Below are 11664 nucleotides of genomic sequence, written 5' to 3'. Positions count from 1 at the left end.
CCTGGTCTACATAGTGAGTTCCAGGACAGCTGGGGCTACAGGGAGACCCTGTCTCAAAAAGACCAAAAAAAATTATTTATTTTTTAAAATATTTTATTATTTTTATTTTATGTGTATGACTGTATTGCCTGCATGTATGTGAGCGCACCCGATTTTGTGTATATGTGTGTATTGCCTGCATGTAGGTAAGTGCACCCGTGTCATGCAATGCCTGAGGAAGGCAGAAGAGGCTGTCGGATCCCCTGGAACTGGAGTTGTTAGCTGCCATGTGGGTGCTGGGATTCGAACCCGGGTCTTCTGCAAGGACAGCCAGTGTTCTTAACCGCTGAGCCATCTCTCCAGCCCCTCTCTGTCCATTTTTGCCATTGTACATTTTGGGTTTTGCTTTTCTGTTTTGAGGCAAGGTCTCATGTAGATCAGGCTGGGTTTGGACTCCTAATCCTCCTGCCTTAGCTTCCCCAAGTGTTGGGATTATATACACTTCACTATGCTCAACAAAATTTTACTTCAAAAAATAACATTAGAACCATTTTCAGAATAACTTTACATTTTCAGAAAAGTTGCCAAGATAGCAGAGAGATCCTCAATGTTCCTTTGCCCAACTTCCCCTGACACCAACATCTCATGAGAACAAAGAAATTCCTTAAGGGTTTAATAGTGTCTAAGGTGCAACAGAAAATCAATCAACTGGGAAGGACATTTTTGTTTAAAACATTTGGTTGATTGAAATCTGGAACGTGTTTCCTCTTCTCAGAAACCATAATTTTGTGCATTTCTCAGTCAAAGCACCAATGTGTATTTAATTCACAAAGTTCTGAAATATTGTTAATAGTTCATTAACTGTGCTGTAGAACTCATTTGGTCCAAATAAACATGTTTCTCCAGATAAAGACGTCGGGTCAGGAGTTTTGATGTGGAGGAACTCTGGACTCTGGAAGCTGTTCTGAGGGATTTAATTTGGGATTGGTCTCCTCTGGCTCTAGAGATTATCCCTCTCTCCTTGTAGTTAGGCTATTTCAACTTCTGAGGTTAAAGGGCAAAAGCCTGAGCACGGTGCCCAGCATCATCCCTGAACGGAGCAATGTGCTATTAGAGCCCTTTCCCAAAGAGAGCTATCATCTTTCTCTTTTTAAATTACAGCTTCCCCAGGGATGGGCAAAGAAACATTTGGTCAAAAATGGCCTTTTCCTAGAGCCGAGTAGAATTACCTGTGCTAATTGGGTACTGTGGAGTGTCAAGGTTGGGGACCAAGGCCTGAGGTCAGAGTGCCTAGTGTCTGTTCTACGTCAGAACAGCCGTGGGGCTTTGTGTAGGCACTTTCCTCTCTGGGGGCCTCATTTCCTCATCCCCCAAAGCACAGGGGTCTCAATGATTTCTTTCTGGCTGGAGATTTTCTAAGCCACTCTCAAAAACAGATTTTATTGGGGATGATGGATATGTGATATGTGACACCGATTGTGGTGATGGGTTCATTATGGGTATATACCTATGTCAAAATTTATCAAATTGCATATTTAAAATACTTGCAGTTTAGTATATGTTACCCTGTTTCTAGAATGATGAGAAGGTTTGGAAAACACAATGCTCTGTCATGCTATGGATCCTTTACAGTGTCAGAAACAGAAACAAAGGCTTACAATTTCCTGGCTTACTCCTCCTCCAGCTTCCTTAGTTTATTATTAATTGCTTCTCTCTCTCCCTCCATTCCCTCTTCTCCCTCCCTCCTCCTTCTTTCTTTTCTGCCCTTTCCTTTCCTTTTCTTTCCATTCTTTCTCTTCATAGTTTTGTTATATAGTCTAGGCTAGCCTTCAACTCGAGATCCTCCTGTGTCAGTCTCCTAAGTGTTGGATTACAGCTGTGTGCCACCGCGCTCAGCTCTTTATTATTTATCAGCTGTCTATCGATCATCTTATCTTTTTTGGCCTTTTTAAGACAGTGTCTCCCTGTAGCCCCAGCTAACCTGGAACTCACTATGTAGACCAGGTTGACCTTGAACTCACAGAATTCTACCTGTCCTGCCTCCGGAGTGCTGGGATTAAAGGTAAGGTCCACTACACTAGACCCTTTTTGTTTATGTATTTATTTTGAGACATTTATTTTGTAAATTTTATTTATTGTTATTGGTATGTGTGTGAGAGAGAAGAGAGAAGAGAAAAGAGAGAAGAGAGGGAGAGAGAGAGAGAGAGCATGTCAAGGTCAGAAGGCAGCTTTGTGGAATTGGTTCTTCCACCTTTATGGGGTTTCAACTCAGGTCACCAGGCTTGTAGCAAGTGCTTTAACTTGCTGAGCCATCTCTCCAGCTTCTGGTGGCTTTTTTTTTTTTTTTTTTTTTTAAATTATTTTTGTCTATTGAGCAAATATTCATTTGCTTCATTCACACATTACCCTCGAGTACTCTCCCCTTTGGATTTAGGCATCTACTGCAGCTATACCTACCTCTATTGTCCTTTTGAGGAAGAAAAGAGAGTTTCTGTGCTCCTACCACATATAGTAGGTTGAATTCATTGGGTAGTACTTCTCAGCAAAAATCTCTCTTGTAAACCATACCAGTAGGAAAGTAATCAAATTAAACTCTTACAGAAGAGCCTCACACAGGGTGATGTGGTGGGGATGTTAGGTGTCAGCCCAGCCAGGAAGGGGGTTATCGGTCTCTTCTTGACACTCTCTAGAAACACCCATTCTCTAACTCCCATACCGATCAGTTGTAAGGGGTACCAGTTATCACACACTCCACTAAATTCTTCTCTGAATACATGGCACAGTCCCCCCACTCACACCCTGCACCCCCCACCCCTACCCAGCATTCTCAGTCTGGCTCTCTCCAGGAGGCTCCTTCTTGGCCTCCTGCTCAGAGGGTCTCTGAGATGATATGAATGTTTCAAGGTCTATCATTCTTTATTGTGAGACAGGGTTCCACAGAGATCTGCCGCCGCTGCCTCTGCTGGGATTAAAGGCATGCCCCACCACTCCCAGAACCTAGTCTTTTCACCAGGAGGGCCAAGTTTCCTCCTAAACTCAGAGGCTTGTGTGTGCGTTCCCAGTTTTGCACTTATTTGTGCTTGCCTACTGTCAGTGGTTCAGACCCTCTCAACTCTCTCACATCCTCCCTGTTCTAAGACTCTGCTTGAAGGTCATCTTTCCCAGGAAGCTTTGATTGATGCTTCAAGTGCATTCCCTTTCCTCCACCAGGCTGTTTATTTGATGGTTGCTGGAGACAAGAGGATGAATTATCATCTCTGTTTCTTGGGTTTGTCTTCTCTCTGACTCTTAAGAGAAAGAAAAAAACAGAGGCCAGGGATGTAGCTTAGTTGGTAGAGTGCTTGCCTACCATGTACAAAGGCCTGGGTTTGATCTTCAATACTGTATAAACCTGAGGTGGTGATATATTTCTGTAATCCCAGCACTCAGAAAGTGGAGGCAGGAGGATCAGAAGTTCAAGGTCATCCTCTGCTTGTAGGGGTTTTGTGGCCAGCCTGGGGCTATTTGAGACCTTTTCTCAAAAACAAAACAGAACCAAACAAAATGAACATACACACACAGACACAGACACACACACAGACACACACACAAACACACACACACACACACCAAACCAAACTAATTCACCAACTTAACCCCCTCCAAACAAAAAAAAGAAAGAAAACCCAAACCAATCTAGTAATTTCTTCAACTAGAAATATAATATGTGTACCTTTTCTCTTCTAGTAGTAACTTGAGAATTAAAATCTAGGGTTTAAAGTGTGTGCAGATGAAAAATTTGATACACAAGGGAAAGCTGAAAATTTCTCTGCAGCTGTTTGAGCTTGTCTCGCGAGGCTGAACATAGCATGTACGGATGACTGTGATGCAAGAGTACCATTTCTCAAAGAAAATAGGTATTTTCTTCATAAGTACTGAAGAACAAAGTCAGATTATTGTAGAGCTATGCATATGGACAAGAAAATTTTTCTTTCATCTAAAAAACTCTTTTTTGAAAAATAGTGTATTCAATATGGTCTAATTTTTGCTTCACAAAAAAACTAAGCCGGGCATGGAGCCACAGGCCTGTAATTCTAGAAGTTGGGAGGTGGAAGCAGGAGGATCAGGAGTTCAAGGCCAGCCTCAGTTACAGAACTGGTTCCAGGATAACCTGGGTTAAAAGCAGAGCAAACAGACTAAGGAAGGAAGAAAGGGAGGGAGGGAGGGAGGGAGGGAGGGAAAGGAAGAAAAGAAAAAGAAAACCTGTAAATGGCTGAAGAGATTCAGAGAAATAGACACCAAATGGGTTTTTTTGAGTGGAGGAATTACTGGTCGTTAAGTAAAACACTTTCTTTAAATGCAAACTTTCTAAAACAAACAACTTCACTGTTTTAGTCAGAAAGACATTTTCTTAAAGCATAGAAATAGGGATATTAATTAGGTAAAAATGCAGATGGATCACTTTAGAGACGGTGTAAAATTAAATATTACAAGGCATTCTGTCTCGTTTATTTAATATAGAGTGAGGGTTGGAATGGGCCACATCTACAGGGACCTTTCACAGATGTGGACTGAGTAACTGCAGCATTTCAGGGTAAACACTATAAAAATAAACGAATGAACAAACTAATAGAATGTGATAGACAGGATGCCGAGTAATTACTATAAATGCTTTGCCTTTTTTTTTGTCAGAGACCCAGAAAGGACTCTAACCTCTAGGTCTATTAATCTGGCTTCTATCACCGAGCAGAGCTAGTGGCATTTTATGTTCTAAATCATAAATGCCTGATTTGCCCTTGCTATGCTCTGACAATTTTGTTTTCTTTCCATTGAAGTTTGTTATCTCATTCTAAGAATGGAAAATATACAGATTGGTAATAACACACTGGTGGGTATTTGCAACCTTGAGAATTTCACAAGCAGGTGAGAATTTCACCATGTGGGAATTCACTTGAATTCTCAGAGGGCCCATTGATCGCCCTCAGCTGTGCTCCCTATAAAGTTCAGGAAGGACTGCGAAATTCTGGACTCTGGGAAAAGCCTTGACCATGAGGTTGATCCTGTTATTTGGTGCCCTATTTGGGCATATCTACTGTCGAGAAACATTTGTGGGGTAAGTGATGCTTTCTGGTGCTTGTTTGAATTCTACTTACCTGATTCATGGAGATTCTCATTTGATTATAACTTAGTCTTTGATTATAATGTGGTCGTAGAATAATGGGTATAATATGTTCAGTGTTTTCAAGAGTTCTCTTAGATTGGGGGGAATAGTGGGAAAAAAATAGGAAGTGATCAAAAAAGAGATGAATGGTATCAGAAGGAGAAGACAAGTAAAAACTGTCAAAAGTCAAAAACATAGAGATGAATCTTTTATTTGGGAATGCAAACTAGGACTTCAATTTGAGTCACTCTCAGGCTGTGGTGGCCGCTGGTATGTCCAGAGAACAGAGAACAGGTTAGAGATTTTGCTAGAACAGAGAACTATGTGCAAGTGATTTTGAATGGCCGTGTCTTTGGCTGTGATTGGGAGCTGGAGAGTGCGGGCAGTTACTGTGCAAGGGTATGCTGAAGGTGATGGCTGGAAGGTCCTTCAACATTTGCAAAGTAAAAATAGTCTTTTTTTTTTTGGTCTTTTTGAAACAGGGTTTCCCTGCCCACCTGTTCTGGAACTCACTTTGTAGACCAGACTGGCCTTGAACTTGAACTTACAGAGATCTGCCTGCCTCTGCCTCCTGAGTGCTGGGATTAAAAGCGTGCACCACCACACCCGGCAGTAAAAATAGCCTTAGACAGAGGGCAGGCTGTTTTGTTGTGTTGGTTCTGTGAGATACTTTCTGGGGCATGAGTTCAAGACCAAACATGTTTCCCTTTCTTTCTAAAAGTTCTTGACAACATTTTGATAGTGTATGACAGGAACGACTCCATTTTGTAAAGTGAATTTTCACAGGACTGTCCTTGCTCATTTTCCGCTCCAGTGGTCAGAATGTGGGGATGGTAGGCATCAGGGAAGCACACGGTTGTTTCGCTACTTGCTTCAGGTATCACAGAAGATGTCAAGGCCTCTCTTCCACCTTCTTCCCATCTCTCTGGGATTTATCCTCCCTGTCAGCCGTTGTCCCCATGTCTTCAGATTTAGTGTTTGGATATTGGAACCTCAGGAAGTGGGAAGGCCAGGGCTGTAGACTTCAGTCAACTCCTCTCATGGCTTTAGGATTCATCTTTGCTGTGAAGTGCTTTAGCTCCATTATGTGCAAGGTACTGTGTAAGGGTATGTTTACACATATGTTTTTTCCTTGTTGTTTACTTTTGAGACAGGCTCTCATTCTATAACCCTGGTGGCCCTGAAACTCATAGCTTAGATGGACCGTTAACTTGTGGCATTCCTTCTGCCTTAGCCTTCCAAGTGCTGGGCTTTCAGGTGTGAATCACCCTACCCAGCCTGGTCCCATAGTTCTAAAAAAGGCATTTTTGGAGAGTGTTCCAGGGAACTAATAAAGCAGTCTAATCAATTTGCTCCATAAAAGTAGGTAGTTAAATAAATCTTGGAATCAGAGAGTTAAATGAACTACATGAACTACAGAATTTCTAGGATGTTGACTAACGTATGCATTAAGAAGCTAGGAATCTATGAGGGATTTACTTGGAAGCATAAAACTCTCTATTTTTCTTTTTTTTTTTTTTTCAATTCACAACCATCCCCTTTAGCTGATCAACTCCAGGGGCCTGCTGCTCCTTAGAACACACACCAGGAAATATTAGTCTAATGTATTACTTTTCCCAGCACCTCATTTTAAAGGAAGACCCCTGGGAGTCTATGCATTAACTAAAAGTAATGAGACCCAAATGGAGGAATTTTCAGACCATTTGTGGCAGATGGCTACTTGGAGGCAGAAGGGTCTGGAAGAGCTCGAGTTCTGCCACTTGTGTATTCCACTAGAGTGTAGTGGAAATTGTGTGGCGCTGGGTACCAGAAGGACTGGATTCTGGTCTCTGACCCCATTATGACTCATGCGTTCATTCCTTCCCTGCTGTACCAGGGAACAGGAAATCAGCCTGCTTGGAGAAAGAGACAGGGGAGGAAAAGGCTCTATTACTAAACAAAGGGCTATAAGAATCTGGCACCTCTACCCAAACTTTTTTGTTTGTTCATTTGGGATTTCTCCTTTCTGCCATGGTATTCTTCATGTCCTTTATTCTCCATTTGTGTGTGTGTGTGTGTGTGTGTGTGTGTGTGTGTGTGTGCGCGCGCGCGCGCACGTGTGTGTTTATACATTATTTGCTTGGGCCCCAATTTTCTCTAGACATGCCCCAAGTTTGCCCACATCATGGAATCTGGAGATAATACCCTAATCTATTTTCAGTTGTAAAATCAAAACAAACAAGAACAACCAAAAAAACTAAACTGAGAAAACTCCAGTCTCCCCAGATGTAAATCTGATTCCTCTTATGAGCACTAAATCAATTATTTCACTTTTTCTCCCTTGAAAAACAGGGACAAGTTTTAAAAGCCAAAGCTTTATGAGCAGCAGGTGTTATTTGACAAATACTCATTAGCTCAAGGAAAGGTAACTTTAATGGCAAGCTTCCTGCTAGGAGCAGGTATACCTCTTAATTATTATTTAGATAACATTTCCTTGGAGGATATAAAGCCATTTGATCACCTCATTCTGGGGATGTGGGTCAGTATACTATTTATTAGTTTCTGGGTTGTGAAAAGAGATTATTGACTGTTGCATTCATCTCTTACATGCTGACAGGAACAGAAAGCAAGAGGAAATAGGGTACAGGTTTTGCTTTTAAAGTCATGTCTGTGGTTAACATCTTTTTAGAGACCAAGTTCTTGAGATCATCCCAAGAAATGAAGAACAAATTAAAAATCTGGTGCAACTGGAGGCCGAAGAACATCTTCAGGTATTTGTTGTAGGATGGGCTATTTCTTCCGAGAGTAAATACAATCAGATAGCATGGATGACACCTATTTTGAACTATATTTTGACTCCTTTGAGACAGCATGGGACACTAACTCACGGACTCCAGTTGCAACTATATGACACTGGATAAGTCCCCTACCTTCTCTGTTACACATTTTCACACTCAGAAAATTGAATATAAATATACCATTCTTCTAGATAAGTCACAAGAATATGGCAAGAGTGGAGAGATGTCAAGTATGAAAGTTCCTTTGAAACACCATTGGACACCTTTAATACATTATTTCCCTTCTAAAATAATTTATGGCATTAATATCCTATGATGAAAAGAAGTGGCCCACTTGAGTGCCAGATTTTCTTTTAGGAAAAAACCTCCTATAATTTAAAATCATCTGTTCCTTTGCCAGTTTTAATATCTAGCCATGGGGGGGCGGGGGGGGCTGGCAACAATGTAACATATTTGCTGATGCTTGGATATAGAAGAAACTCTTGTTGCTATACCTTAGTGACTCCACAGTGATTCTACTTTTGTAGGCCCCAAATAAGCGAGGTACACAAATTGACTTACTGAAATCCAACACTGACAAATGATCCATTTCTCTTAGCACAATCCAGCATAGCCTTGTTTGGCCTTTTATTCCTTTCAGCTTGATTTTTGGAAACCACCCACCTTCCCAGGGGAGGTAGCCCATATCCGTGTTCCCTTTGTGAACATCCAGGCAGTCAAAGTTTTCTTGGAGTCCCAGGGGATTGCTTACTCCATCATGATTGAAGATGTTCAAGTAAGTGTGCCATAGAGCAACTCTCCGGAGGCCTGCTGGTTCTCCAGTACTCTGCCAGGGAAGGGGTCTGTAGGTCTCACTTTGGTCTTCCAGCAGTGTGGGCTACTCTTGCAGGGTGGTGGGGAGGCATCACCCCTTTTTCTTTTTGCATTTTGAACAAGTGGAATGTGGTAAGGAAGAATGGAAGGGAAAGGGTAAAAGAGAGGTGATGCCATGGAATGCAGAACATAAACTGAAGGGTGTTAGTTAGGCTAAGGAAAGCAAGCTGCTATTCAATTAGTTTTTAATTAGAGGTTAACTCAGACAGGCAGGCTGAGCTGCAAGACAGCCCAAAGGCCCTCTAAGTAGTACTGTCATCCTCTGCCTGCAGAGGCTGCCTGGCCATCAGCCCCATCCCTTTACAGAGTACTACCAGAAAAAAGGACATGTCTGACCCAGAGACTATGGACTGGACACATGATGATGGAAGCTTGGTACTGGGGACTTTCTTCCCAACACGGGACTGAATGCATTGCAGGCAACTAATCATAGAATTGACTTATCTTAGGTTCTGTTGGACCAAGAAAATGAAGAAATGCTCAATCAGCAAAGGGAACGCAGTGCTAACTTCAACTTTGGGGCCTACCATACCTTGGAAGAGGTAGGCATTTCAAAAGAAACAGCAGAGAAATGAGCTAGTCTCCTCTCTGAGGACAAGGTTACCACTTCCATGTTATGATTTAATAACCTAGAAATGATCCTCCTATTATTTCCTAGCTTCTCCAAGGTTCCCTGTGTCACTGGTTTAATGCAGAAACTGAAAGTCCACTTGTCCATCCCATCAATCACACAGTTATTTTAGAAGTGTCCAGAATGTCTTAAGTGAGCCCATAAATAGCACTCTCACACTCTTCCCACAACACCCCCTTGCTGATTTCTAACCTGCACCCACTACCGAGCTGCTGGAGAGCTAGGCTTCACGTGATCTTCCATGTATCAGGGGCCACTGAACCGGCTGACTTACAGGCAAGGTTGGGAGCAGGAATTTCCCAACCTGTACATGGATCCAAGGCCATACAGTCACAGAGTTTAGTCTCTGCTGCCTTTTCTGATTTTACTGTGGGTACCTAGACAGCACTGCATTTACCAATGTGACACAGTCTTGGGAGGGGGGGTGATCCATAGAGGGCTATCTATCGGAACTGACTTGAGATTGGAGGGTGGGGTGGCAGTTGGGGGTTCAGTACAGCATAAGCATAAGAGGGGCACTAAGTCTCCAAATTAGCAATTTAAAAATGCATACAAGAGGAGCAAAAGTTTGTTTTTTTTTTCTTGCCATAATTTATTTACTGGTAAAAGCTACTCCAATTTAAACTTATTTGGGAGCAAAATATGACTGGACTAAACTAGCCTATTTGTTTCACTGCCAAAACTATCAATGCAATTGAACGCGGAGCAACATCACCCGTGTAATACAGAATGTCTTAAGTGAACCCACGAATAGCTCACTTTCTGCCTTCCTAAAATTCTCCCCCTCAAGAAAAAAGTATCCTAAGTTTGGCGAGCAGAATGAAATAATTAAAGTGTGCTCTCTCCCCTTGCCAGAAACACAAACAGGTGTTTGTGACAGCAAATGGCTGGCAACAGCTGGAGGCTGTTTTCAATTCCCGCAGCCCGTGCTCAGGTCTCAGTCCCAGCAATGGATGCAGCCTGGTGCGTGGAGAAGGCACAGACAGCATCTCCGTGAAAACTGGGGTCCCAGTAGCCAGTGGCTGGATGGTGCTCGACGGGGGTCCCATTGTCCCCGGGCCTACACTCGCCCAGCCGGCCACATTCCGCTTCTGCATCCAATACGATTTGCATTTCTCCCTGTGCTGGACAGGGTTTGGGGGGAGGGGGCAGTACAACAAAAACCCACCACAGGCAAACTAGACAAGTGCCATTTCACTTTGCACAGAACTGGAAAGAACCGGCTCTGTTGCGGCAAGATGGCTTCTCCCTTCCACAGTGACTCATCGTCCTCCCGCTGGCAGCCAGCAGTCCTCGACCCTCCCGTCCGTCCTCACCGCCTGGGGTCTGGAGGAACCCGAGTGGAGGGGAGAGGAAGTCCCTAATAAGCTGCATTCGCTGTTCACTTCCTAACGCCTTGTTTATTCACTTAAAACATTTCAGATTTACCAAGAAATGGATAACCTCGTGGCTGAGCACCCTGGTTTAGTGAGCAAAGTGATCATCGGTTCTTCTTTTGAAAATCGGCCCATCAAGGTGCTTAAGGTATAAAGGAGGCAGCGACTTTCCCCCACCCCCCCTTCTCTTTCAATGCTTCTAGAATCCCGCCCCTCTTTGCTGGGCCTTCTTGCCAAGGGCTCAAAGCTGTGAGAGCTGTTGTCAGCCTCTCTCAAGAAGCATCGTTCAGAGCCCCCCAGAGTTTTTTTTTTTTCTTTTTCCTCTTTTTTTTTTTTCCTCTTCCTAACCGGTCTTTGCTGGTTTTGAGCATCTCCACCACCGCCCTCCCCCCTTTCTCTTTTCTCTTTTTTTCTCTTTTCCTGCGCACACTGACGCAGGTCTGCAGGAGAGAATTAATGCCTGTGTCCTGATAGATACGCTCGCAGGAACCGGGCGGAGCGCGCCAATGGGAGCCGAGTAGGAGAGGCTGCGGGGCGGGGGAGGGGCTGCAGAGCCCTGGGAAATTAATCAAAGTGGGAGTTCTTCGCAGATTTCCCTTTTTCTTTTCTTTTCTGTTTAAAGCCAGCTTAAAAACAAAATACCTAGTAACTGCCCGAACCGCATTATAACAAACAAACAAAATTAAATAGTTTTGCAGTGTGCAGAGGACCACAGAAAAACCGCAAAGGCAAGGACAGCCCTGAACAAGGGCGTGTGTGTGTGTGTGTGTGTGTGTGTGTGTCTGTGTGTGTGTGTGTGTGTGTCAGTTGGAAAACGACTAAGGTTTGCTGCTGCTCGGCACCTCTGTCTTCTGCTGATAGTTTCAAGCATTTGCACTTTGTTCAGAA

General features: G+C 43.2%; 1 protein-coding gene across 1 annotated transcript in view; it reads left to right on the top strand.

The window, feature by feature from the left end:
* Positions 1 to 4989: 4989 nt before the first annotated feature.
* Cpa2 (carboxypeptidase A2) overlaps positions 4990 to 11664 on the top strand; it is a 23564-nt gene continuing 16889 nt past the window's right edge. Inside the window, exons 1-5 of the mRNA XM_008846341.1 lie at positions 4990 to 5071; positions 7788 to 7869; positions 8537 to 8671; positions 9219 to 9311; positions 10823 to 10924. Coding sequence (XP_008844563.1) covers positions 5007 to 5071; positions 7788 to 7869; positions 8537 to 8671; positions 9219 to 9311; positions 10823 to 10924 — 477 coding nt within the window. The 5' untranslated portion in view covers positions 4990 to 5006. The remainder of the gene's footprint in view (positions 5072 to 7787; positions 7870 to 8536; positions 8672 to 9218; positions 9312 to 10822; positions 10925 to 11664) is intronic.

The sequence above is a fragment of the Nannospalax galili genome, unplaced genomic scaffold, assembly GCF_000622305.1.
Source record: "Nannospalax galili isolate Female #2095 unplaced genomic scaffold, S.galili_v1.0 scaffold660, whole genome shotgun sequence".
Classification (NCBI taxonomy): Eukaryota; Metazoa; Chordata; class Mammalia; order Rodentia; family Spalacidae; genus Nannospalax; species Nannospalax galili.
The sequence above is the reverse complement of the archived record's forward strand: the minus strand, read 5'-3'. Positions and strand labels throughout refer to the sequence as shown.